The following is a 12,367-nucleotide window of genomic DNA, read 5'->3' as shown; positions in this document are numbered from 1 at the left end:
AAGTCTGGTAAAACTTCAAAGCTGCACCACAAGAAGTTACTCTCTAAGGGTCCATTTTGTTAGGCATGTGCTTTGCAAGCATGGGTGTGTATGTGTGTGTGTGTGTGTGTGTGTGTGTACAACCAGACTGGGCCCTGGTAGACTGATAATGTCAAGGGGACTCTAATCCTATCCTACCATAGTCCCAATCCAGAATGAAGTCCCCCCACTGCTACTATTTGCACAAGACAGACAACTCCTTTTGGCATCAGTGAGCTCCTGTCTTCCACTTGTCAAGCAGCAGCCACAAGGATCCTGATCTGGATCTGGATCTGAACCACAGTAGGGTAAAAGGTAAAGTGTGCCATCAAGTCGGTGTCAACTCCTGGCACCCACAGAGCCCTGTGGTTGTCTTTGGTAGAATACAGGAGGGGTTTACCATTGCCTCCTCCCATGCAGTACGAGATTATGCCTTTCAGCATCTTCCTATATTGCTGCTGCCAGATATAGTAGCAGCGGGGATTCAAACCAGCAACTTTATGCTTGTTAGGCAACCATTTCCCTGCTGCACCACTTAAGGTGGCACAGTAGGGAGGTAGGGTAAAAGCCTTCCTCTCCCACTGTGATTCCAATTCAGCTGCTATTTTATTTATTTATTTTTAAAGCAGGCTTGCAAAAGCACACTTTTAAACAAAAGTATAGTTGGACCCTAAAAACAAGCAGAGTTCGATTTAAATAGGGTATTTTCTTCACATGATATGAAAAAGAAAAGCACCTAATAGAGTGAGGCAGGATGCATCTTTTTCATGTCTGAAATTCAAAAGGCCTTTGGGGATTTTAAAATGCTAGGGCTGTGTAAAGCTTCAGTTACTAATTGAGGCCAAACTGAAGCAGACTTCTTTGGCCTGAACGGAAGCTCCGGACAGTTTGGAGCAAATCAAGTCTTTTCCAGGGTCGCGGCCATTGCTATAACCCTGAAAAACTCTATCATTTACATGAAACCCTGTGGCTTTCCCAGAACTGGAGGAAAAGATGTTTTGTTTTGTTTTTAACCACCAAAGTCCTGCTAGATCTTCTTTTACAATTGAAGTTGCAGAAGCAGGTGCTCCTTCATTGCCAGGAGTGAAGGTGAAGTACAGCCTGCCTGGCCTTGACTCCAGTAAATAAAATGGGGTCAGGGAAGTGGCCAGATATTTGGTCAAAATTTGAAGCATACCAGAGGGAAACCAGGCTGACCTCTTGAAGGGCCAATTTTAATCAGGGGTCTTTCAAAGCACCAAGGCACTCCCAAATTGAATTGGACTTGCTTCACACAGCCCTTATAAATGCTGTATATTGCTGAAAGCAGACAATACAGTTTTAAAAAAAAATCCCATAAGTCATTGCTGCATCCAGGACTGTATCATTGGACTAAATAATTGGCAGTAACAGTATTCTGGCTTAGAAGACTGGCTATTTTCCCCTTGAGAAGATACATGAATACTACAGCTACCATTTTAATAAGTGCTACAAAAGGATCCATTCAGAGATTTGATGACTTGTGAATAATTGAGAAGTAGTAAAAAGAAATCTTTTAATCTTAGTTTTTCTTCCACTTCGACATGATAACTTATTAAAGTATTTGCTGGCCAACATGAGACTTTTTCATTTTATAAATACAATTTGGGGTTTAACTTTAAACTAGATCAGATTATCATAATAAAAACAAAAACCACAAGAGCAACCATAATGGGTGAGATCATGGATCTAGGCCACAACTATCCACAACAGAGAGATGAAAACTAGCTTCCAATATTACAAAACACACTGCAGCCAAGATCCATGCATTTCCAGGTCACAATTACTCACATGAAGCACATACTTGAGGATGGCTGAAAACATCTGAAGTATTGCCCTGCATTAGTGCAGTTCATTATATGGCTCATTTTTAATTAGTATATACAGCAAGGCTTGTTCCAGTCAAGTGCAATAGAAAAATGTTGTCATGCCAAAGTGTTTAATTGAAAAAAATCTCATTTGCTATGATGGAATGAGGATTCACACCTCTGAGGTGTGAATTCTCATTCTATGATAGCAAATGAGATTTTTTTCAAACAACTCTCATGACCCCACTTTCACTTTTTCACACTTTCCTTTACTATGAATAATATGAGGAAGTAATCAATTTAGCACACTTCACCTTATGATGACAAACCTCATAAAAATAAATTCACCAAAATTCACCCCTCTGCCCAATCACTCTTAAATTGGGGATGGGTGGTAGCCTCCACCCATTAGGCACTATCTACCAGCCCACCCCACTCCTTTGGGGCAGATCCACTTTCTGCCCCCAATCTGCCCCAAAGACACCCAAACTTCAAAAATTCTCAAAAAATCAGCCCTCTGCCCAATCCCCCTGAAATTGGGGTGGTAGCCTCCACCCATTAGGCACTACCACCCCACCCCACTATTTTGGGGCAGATCCACTTTCTGCCCCCAAACTGCCCCAAAGTCCCTAAAACATCAAAAATTCTCAAAAAATCACCCCTTTGCCCAATCCCCATGAAATTGGGGTGGTAGCCTGCACCCATTAGGCACTACCACCCCACCCCACTCCTTTTGCCCAGATCCCATTCTATGCCCCCGAACTGCCCCAAAGTCACTAAAACTTTAAAAAATCACCAAAAATCAACCATGAACCAAATCACCCGAATTTTTGGGGTCCAAAATTTAGGTGATTCGGCTCGTGCCTGAAAAATATCGGGGGACATCGGGGTTGATTCGGTTCGGCCCCGAATCACCCGAAATTGTTCGTTTCGGGCACAGATCGTTCTCTGCCCGAAATTTTTTGCACATCCCTAACACAGATGGTTTTTAATTGCCTTTGATTGGGAAAAGACAAGAAAAAGAAAATAGTGTATGAAAGGAAGTATTTATCTGGGTTTCCATAGAAAGGTTTCATCTCTGGCATAAAGATTATCCATACACTAGGAAATGTCCCTGCACAGACTAGTGCAGTTATGCATACATTTTTAAAACACAGCAAGAATAACATTTAAGAATCCAAACACAACCTGTCATTCTATATTTATAATGAGAGAACAGGAGCGAAAACTTAGAAAGTAGGGTATAGAAACAAGGGAGTGTTTTTGTCATTCACTTTCATTTTATATATGCCAATTCAGTTTTTTTTAAATGTATAACACACCAAGAGCCTTTGGAATAAGGTGGGATATAAATCAGAAAAAACAAATTAATAAAGTTTCCATTAGAACTAGATAAAATGATCAACAGGCATGATGAGTAAAACATTGCTTTAGGCTGTAAATACTTATGAAAATGAAATTATGTAGCAAGCTCAGTGATAGAGCACATGCGTTTTACATGCGGAAGGCCCCAGATTCAATTTCCTGCGTCTCCACTTAAAAGAAAAAGATCTCGAGTAGTTCTGCTTTCTCTGAATCATTGGAAAGTTGATGCCAGTTAGAGTAGGCAGTACTGGGTTAGGCTGACCAATGGTCTAACTTGGTATAAAGCAGTTTCAGTGTTTATGCATTCATTTTGCATAGATATGCAACAGAGAGTCTGGCAAAATTCCAAACAGATTCAGCCTGCTAGAACATACAAATGGTTCAAAACATGGCTCCACAGTTGCGCCACAGTTACCACAGTTAAGGAAATTGTACTGTTTAAGCCTGCCTATGATCCACTAGATGGGACTTTTACACACAGCAGGCTTTACCACGGGTTTACTGGGAGGCTCTACTACGACCTCAAAGTTGTCTCAAAACCTGACGCAAACAGTGGATTTTTCTACCTCAGAGATAAATTGGGCTACACTCTAACATGTAGTGAAAAACCCGATTTGTGTGTGAACTGCCCCTGATAACTCACAGGGACTTTGGGGGTAAATCTGGCTGATATGTGAACGCACATGCTCCATTCTGGAGAAGATGCGAGTTAAAGGGATTTAAAAGCCTAGTGTGAAAAACTATCCACAGCCCTGTTGATTTCCTCGCAGTTTCTTCTCAACAACGGGGAACTCCGAGAAGGGCTCATACGAAAGAGTGAGTTAATAATATTGAATTAAACTGTCTTCCCTCTACATACATTCATAGTCCTACCTGAATTGCTCATAGTCAATAATGGCGGTGTGCTGAGGATCAGTAGCTGCAAAAATTTGCTTAATCTCTCTTGACCTAGGTTCTCCTATCACTTTCAATTTGTTCAAGATGATATTGATATTGGCCATAGGAAACTGGAAAAAAAGAGGGGTGGAACAGAACCTATATTTAGTATACACTATGTACTTTTTGGTGAACATACAACGTGAAGACTGAAAATTATAATAGCCAGCTGTTCTTTTCACTTTTGCCATATGCCTGTGCAGCACAGCATCTTACTTGTTGGGCTCATATCATATGCCAAAGTAGTTTCTGTAGAAGCTTTCAAAGCCATGCCAAGGTCCACTTGGGAGAACCATTTGCCAATGTACAGTCAGAATCTTATGCATCTATTTCCCAATCCCATAAAAAGAGTCTTTGCTCCTAGCAGTTACAGTAGCCACAGCTTGACAAACAAGTGGTCAGTGTATTCATTCTCTTCTCTCCCCCCTCCCCCCCCCCACTGCCCTGGCATGTGTGGTGATAGTGCTGGGAAGTGCTCTGTGTTGTCTCTTATTCCCTGTTTTAAAAAAGAGAGACCCGGCATGTAATGGGAAGTCAAGGTTTCCTACTACAAGAATGAGCATGGGAGAGCTGTGGGCCTGGAGATTACCTTCACCCCTCTCCCTCTCCTTCTCACTAGAGAGGGAAAGAGAGAGAAAATGTCTGTTGTTTTTTTGTTTGAAGCATACAACCGTTCTGCAATACACTAAAAAGAAATAAACAATGTACAAACCATGGTTTTTGATCCTGGTTTGTACATATTACAGAATTGTGGTTTACCAAATCCAAAGCAGAAGCCTTCATGCTTCTCATCATGTGTGTAAGAAAGAAAGAGAAGGGAGGGAGGAGCCCATGGGCCCATAGCTCTTTCAGGCTCATTCTAATACTGGGAAATCAAGGTTTCTCATTATGTCTGAACCCACCCATATCTGGAAGCATAACTACATGTACACTAATTCTTCTTGGTTTCTTCTGTGAGGAACTAAGAAGAAGAGAAAGCTTGGTTGACCAGTGTCATTGGGAATGCATGGAGGTTTGCCACCTTGTTGATACAAAGACTTTGTTGTTAGGGATGCAGAGTTTGATAGTGAAGAATTTGATGGAAAGGCACATAACACAAAATTGATATATCAACGGCTCTGTCCAATTCTCATGAATTTGTACCATGAAGCTGAATATGGATGCTGAGTGCAACCTGCCCATATGGTGAAGTAATTATGAAACTGCATTATCAGTTCCTCTGATAACCCTGCAATGTACAATACCCTCCAGCAATGTGTGAACAAATCTGAAAGAAAGAAAAAATACCTGTCCGAAATCCTAAACCATGTAAACCGCTTTGAGAACTTTGAAGAGTGGTATATAAACGTTTGTCATTGTCATAGTAGTGCCAGTGCAGTGAGAAGATCAGAACAGCACTTCCAGACTAACAACATCAGCATGTTGGGGGCAGGAGGACAAATTTCGACAAACTCCCCTTTCTCCAGGAAAATGTGACATCTGAAAATATGTCCCTAAGGGCTGTGCACAGCCCCCAGGGACAAATTTTCAGGTGGCACAGAGGACTTCCTGGGAATGGGGAGCTTATTAAAAATCTTATTTATTAAATAAGCTTATTGAAAATCTCTAAAAAGCTTATTAAAAGTCTCCAGCACACTGGTGCTGTTAGTCTGGAAATGCTGTTATTCTCATCCTCTTGCTGCACCAGGGCTTCCTTAGTCAGAATGTCAACCACTGTGTGCTAATAGGGGACATGACGCAAGAGTGAAGCAGCCATCACACAATCACTTTGCCCCATGTCTAGTTTTATGCACAACCCACAAACTCACAGTCACACCTGATTGTATGCAGAAGTCTGTGTGAATTGGCCCCAAATTGGCCAATGTCACACAGTAATTGAGCATAGCATCCATAGCAGTTGAGTGGATGAATTTAATTAGTTTGTTATTCCCACTTAAACAAATCTGCAAAATTCAATTTCATTTCTCTTTCTGAAAACTCCGAAGAAAATGAATCACCAAAGATAAATATATAAAAATATGACTATTACAGTTTGGTAAGTTATGCAGCTACGCAGAACATATTCAATCTAAAACATGCCCCCAACAGTGCTACCCTTTTCAACAACCTATTTTTATCTTCTCCATACTTGTTTGCTCTTTATCCCAGGGGCCCTGCACAACTGGTATGGGAAGGAGCAACCATAACAACTATCAGATGTTCTTAGGGATTTTGTTTGGTTAGCTTCCGTTTCTTTATCTATTGTATGGGAAAATCAACTGGTACAGCACAGACTGTATCAGCAGTTTCCCTTTTTGCTGTTTTATTCTTTCTGGAAATAAAGGCAGGATTAGGACATTATGAAAGTCAATCTGTGAGTCAATTGAATCATCAGGCACAGAGTAAACTCCATGATATTTACTCCATGACATCTCACATACAACAGGTTGAAGACCATTTTCACTGTGTTGATCTTGGGGTGAATAAACAAAGGCATTCAAAGCAACCATTATTTGAGCAAGATAATAAAACGGCATATGCCTTAAAGGCCAAATAAGGATTGGAAAGCACAGCTTGCCTCATTTGCATGCTTCTCCATGTAGTTGAAAGCATACTCATCAGCATCCACCAAAAGAAAGACGTGGCCATGGAAACACACTTTGGCTCCAACATACAAATCCTGAGCTGTGTAGTACTCAGACAGTTCACTCTTATAGAGCTCCTGCCCAGGCTTCTTAACACGACTTCTCTCCAGGAACTTCCCACCAATTACCCCTGTAACAAGAGAACCATAAACAAGCGGTGTCTTTCAGAGAATAATAATCTAGTATACACTTTAATATTAGACTGCACCCCCAAATTCCCTGCATCCATACTGAATTATCCATACCAACGGTGCCCACACAAGAATTATTTTCATCTTTTAAAAATGCAGATTTATAACATGGTTATTACAATGTATGACAAATATCTTTGTTGTTTGTCTTGAAGATGGCAGAAAATGATCTCTTTAAAGAGTTTCTACAATCCAGACACTAGCACTGGGAACTATTCCCTCATCTGAATTAAAACTAAATGCATTATGTTGTTTGAGTTAGCAACCCCTAATTAAGCTTTGGGTTAACAGGTATTCCTACCAGTACACTGAATTTTAGTAAAAGCTATTGAGCTATTGCAAGGCAAGAAAAGAAAATTAATGTACCTGCCCTACAGACTTATGTACTTGACCTACAGACTTATGACCTACAGACTTATGACTCCAAATATGACTTCATTTGGAGATTTATTTTTTCTATTTTATATCACATGCACATGTTTGTGAGAGTAAGGCACTGTAAGAAGTTGAAACTGCTTGTGTTATATAAAAGTAGTATGCTACACCTATATCATATGTAAAAGGAAAGCCATTGCAAAAGTGTTGCATCTTTAAAACAAAGTTAAAATGAACAGCATGCAAGAACAGAGCTTTTTCTTCGGCATGATAAGATGCTTATTCTGTAGCATGCAGAAGAACGGGCATCACATTTACCAGATTTTAGGAGAAAAAATTGCCAACTATAGCACATTGTGCTAAATAATTGGTACACTAACTCTAGCATGTTAATAGCTATATACTCCCAACTCATAGCCAAAAAGCATGCATTAGACACTATAAAATGTTTCATATGTATTATTTGGTGATATAAGTGTAATAATAAGGGACGGACAGTACAATAAAATGCCATTTAGAGTCAAAATAATAAGTGAATGCAAAATCCGCAGTACTTATTCAACCAGAGTTTATTATAGAAATCTTACTGTACAATATAACTGAAAGGTGAAAAATGCATTAAGGTAATAGTTAAGGCCCAACTGTAAAAACATGAATAAAAATGGAACAGGGTCACAACAACTTCCTCTCATCTAGTTATTAATGTGTCAGTTGGAGCAGGTGACTACATTACTAAGTCAAGGAAAGCTTTAAATATGACCATTGTTTCTAGATTTCGCTCCCTTAGACATTTTCTTAATGCTAAAAATATAAAGAAGGCATTTTTGCAAAGAAAAAAATATCAGACCAAAAAAAAAAAAAGACAAACTGATTACACAGAGGTAATGACACAGGGAACACAATCCAAACTAAGTTCTGTCCCTGATGCCAAGTTGTGGGAGACTAGACAGGAGAAGGTGCTTTTTGAACACATCATCAAGTTTATCCTGGTATAAACAGTACAAGGGAAGGGAAGCCTTTTTTACAAGTGTCTTTTTTAACACACACACACCACACACATACTAGTATGTAGAAAGAGCAGTTCCCCATGGGCACATTTCTCTTTATATTCAAAATGGGAGCATTAATGTGAAATACAATATTATTTCTCTCTCAAAAAATCTAGCATGTGGGTCAAAGTTCCCCCCACCCCCAGAAATGCACTTTGGGGTGTGTGTGTGTGTGTGTGTGTGTGTGTGTGTGTGTGTGTGTGTGTGAGAGAGAGAGAGAGAGAGAGAGAGAGAGAGAGAGAGAGTGTGTGTGTGTGTGTGTGTGTTTTCTGGTGGTGCCTCTGTGCTGAATGCACCACAGCAAACACACTTTTGTGACTGAGACTTAAAAGCTTTGTGCAGGAGGCGAAAAAACTTCATCTCCATGAATGGGGCGGGGTGGTGGGTGTGGGCAGACATAACACATTAGACTTCCCAATGCTGGCACAACATAAAGATATATAATAAGCTACATGTTTAATTATTGCTATGGAGTTATGTGATAAGACTTAAGGCAAAAATAAAATTTACCAAACACTACTTGAAAAGGGCCTCTTGCTCAGTTCAGTTCCTGTTTCAGTCATTAAACTAATATCAAAATGGCTTTTGACAACTCTATAGAAATTTTCACATCTCCTCCCAATCTCCAACAAACTTTAATGAGGCAAGGGCCAGTCTTAGTAGATGAAAATGCCTATTCCATCAAGTTATTTCTTGCATCATTTCCCACTGAACTGACAATGGGTCATATTCATTAATAAAAACTTCCCCCTTCTTTACCACGATTGCTTGCAATTGAGTTAGTCTCATACCTGTATTCCGCTGTGGGGGCTCAAACATTAAAATGGTGTCATCACTCAGAAAATAAGAAATAATGAATTTCCGGTCCTTGTCAATGGGATCAGTAGTAATAAATTGTGCAAGAAACCGCAGTATATTACTTTCGAGGCCTTGTCTATGATAGTAGAAGAAAAAAGAGATGTATGAAATTAAGAGAGTCTCACTTTTCTGTTAAGTGGAGATGCATTGTCTTTTAAAAAATAAAAATAAAACATAAATAATCAATGAGTTTCTATACCAGTTTGAGCCTTTCTAAACCAAGAAAATTATGCCATTGCACATGCCCAGTTTTGCCTTGCGTGAATTCATCTGTGCTTCTAAATGTATTCATTATGTGTGGGTTTTTTATTGTTGTTTTTTGGTTTTGAAAATGACTTCCAAACTAGTTTATATTCACAGCAATAAAACTTAAGAATCCATTCTAATATTAATTTTTAAAAGGTAATTTTTTTTTTTACTATCTGAAGTATCTATTTGGTGAAAAAGCATTATACAATTTTATAAATATATATGATAAATAATAAATGGTGCTCCTGAACCAGTTCTATGCTATATCTTACAAGATCTTCCACTGTCTGAAGTGGCAGATGTTGCAGTTATACAGAATTCTGCATATCTAGGCTCTCAGTCCATCATTCCACCAAAGCATTTTCCCATGCAAATTCACAGCAACCTAGATGCACTGATTCAAAAAAAGTTTAACTATTCTCAGAATCCCTTGGAAAAAACAGGCAGAGCATCACAAAGCAGCATAATGATTAGTCAGTGAAAGAAGGAAAAGGAAAACAATAGAAGAAGATATTCGCTTCCCCCCTACTGGAAGTGGAAACTAGTGAGGGTTTTTTTTTTTTACATATGTGGTTCTTATCACATCCTTTTGGAGCCAAGACTTTGAAGTTCATGAAAATTTAGACATTTATACTTAAGAGATCAGACCCTAATTTCTGATAATTTATTACCTGCCTGGTAGGAGTTGTGAATACTGCAAAGTCCATTTGTAATATCACTTGACACTTAAAATGAAATGACAATACCCTACTGCTCACCTTTCCATGCTGAAATTTTTAAAAAGAGAGAGTTCTGAAAAGTGCTTTTGCTCAGATACCTGTCTTTTTCTAAGAACTTCTTGAAGTCTTTTTGGGGTGGTTTGGGAAGCAAGCCCACGCAAGAGCAAAGAGAGTCTTCTTCGGAGCCAAATCCATTGTATGGAGGATACTTTCTTTCTATTTTTGGAAGAGGAGGCGCCTTGTATGGAACGGGAGTAAAGTCCTCTACAAAACAAAATTAACAACCAACATTTTACCATTTAGGTAAAATACTAAATACTTTTAGAATGGTTCTGTATTTCAGTATCAACTTTGCAGTAAACACTGCTGTTTGTATTAGAAAAGCAAAAATGTCCTCTAAAAACAGTACAGTCAGTCAATGTATTTGTGTAGCCAATGGTCATTATTCCTCTAAACAGGAAACCCAAACTTTAAAAATATTTTTAAGTTTTGTCCTCTGGGAGCATGTTGCTATTGAAATTTTTCTCTGCTTTCTATCAGCTTCTCTCTATGGCTGGGAAAAACTCAAATATTTCTGTGAGCCTTGGTAGATTGCCAACACAGTCCTTATTATCCTAGCAAAGGACCCAGTTTCTTTTCTCAAATACTGCCTTAATAGTGGTGTACTGATTTGAACTCATTTTGTAAAGATGATAAATGTATCAATATCACTCCAGTCAACAATCTGTAATTTGCATGTGATCACCTTGTCTTTTGTGTACCAACAGCCAGGTTATGTGAAAGTATTTAGGGTTAAGCCAATTTAGTTCCATTAAATGCAACTGATTTACAGCAGCAAATTTTTGCTGTTTTTAAAAATATTATGGACCGAAGACTAAACATAATGAGCTTGCAAACAATTAGATCCGAAAAGATGTGTATGATGATGATTAACAGATTAATGGTGTGTTTGTGTTCTCTGAGATGAAAGAAATGTAAAATTCTCTAATGTATGCTAAGTTTCCTATAGGTATGCATAACAAATAGAACTCTGATTAAGATCTTTCTTGCATTCCAACAGTGCCATCTAGTGCAACTGTAGTAGATGGGCTAAAGAAAAATAGTAAGTTGAAGTGATATTCCTAAAGAGGCCAAAGACATCACAGAGTCAGCTCTAACACCTCGGTTCTACTGTGGCATCAACCATTTATAAATTCAACATATTGCAGCCCCCTACTAAACCACTTTTTTTTAACAATTTGGAAGGTATTTCATGGACCAAATGTAAAAGCCTTGTTGAAATCCACATATACTGTGAGAACCTAGTTCATTACCTCATTACTTTGTTAAAGAAGGCATTTAAGTTGGCTAATCAACTTTTTTTTTAGGTACTCAATGTTCAATAGTCAATTATACTAAAGGTTTTTAAAAATAATAGCTGATATCCAGACTAATGTTGCATACACTCAAAAACAGGGGAGAGGCTATTTTGCCAATCTTTCTTTTTCCGCAGCCCACTATACCTCCCAAAAATAGGTCCCTGAGAGTTGCAGGACTTCCAGGGACCCATTTTCAGGAGGCGCCGTGGCCTGCAGAGGAAAGAGGAGTTACGTGAAAATTTTCGCTCCCCTGTAGCATGCACAAAACCTTTTTCAACAGCACAATGTTAGTCTGGATGTCAGCCAACCTCTTTATCAGATAGCAGAATTTTATTAAGAGTTGAATGATGCAATAATTATTTTGGTTTTAAAGCTAGCCATGACTGAAGCTGACCATAGTTAATGCCTGTTTGATGTTTTTATTTGCATATCATAAGGAGCACTGCCTGTCATGATGAACATGTCAAGCTAGTTCTGAAATCCTGAAAGAAACATTGGGTTAACCTTTATAGATAATTCTGCACCTATGGGTGGATACATAGGATTATTCTGTAAAGCTTAATCTATACTGCATAAAGGAAAACTGCATTATACCCTGATCCTGAGCACATTTACTTGGAAGTAAGTTTCACTGATTTCAATTAGCTTGACAAAGAACTGTACCTCTAATCATTAACATGTTCTAAATGCACTCATGAACAAGTTAGGAGTAAATTCAGCATAGAAATAACTATTTCCTTCTCGAACTGAATCTTGACACTTCCTAATTTAATGAAACTATCAGAACAAATGACAACAG

The 12,367-nt window shown here is 38.6% G+C and overlaps 1 protein-coding gene across 2 annotated transcripts in view; it reads right to left on the bottom strand.

The window, feature by feature from the left end:
* The window catches only part of EFHC2 (EF-hand domain containing 2), an 88,892-nt gene that overhangs the window by 24,093 nt on the left and 52,432 nt on the right, over positions 1 to 12,367 (bottom strand). For both annotated transcript variants that reach the window (XM_053313000.1, XM_053313001.1), the window contains 4 exons: positions 10,309 to 10,474; positions 9,176 to 9,318; positions 6,703 to 6,899; positions 4,083 to 4,216 (listed from right to left, as the gene is read on the bottom strand). In XM_053313000.1, coding sequence (XP_053168975.1) covers positions 4,083 to 4,216; positions 6,703 to 6,899; positions 9,176 to 9,318; positions 10,309 to 10,474 — 640 coding nt within the window. The remainder of the gene's footprint in view (positions 1 to 4,082; positions 4,217 to 6,702; positions 6,900 to 9,175; positions 9,319 to 10,308; positions 10,475 to 12,367) is intronic.

The sequence above is a fragment of the Hemicordylus capensis genome, chromosome 3 (assembly GCF_027244095.1).
Source record: "Hemicordylus capensis ecotype Gifberg chromosome 3, rHemCap1.1.pri, whole genome shotgun sequence".
Taxonomy (NCBI): domain Eukaryota; kingdom Metazoa; phylum Chordata; class Lepidosauria; order Squamata; family Cordylidae; genus Hemicordylus; species Hemicordylus capensis.
This window is presented reverse-complemented; position numbering and strand designations above follow the sequence as displayed.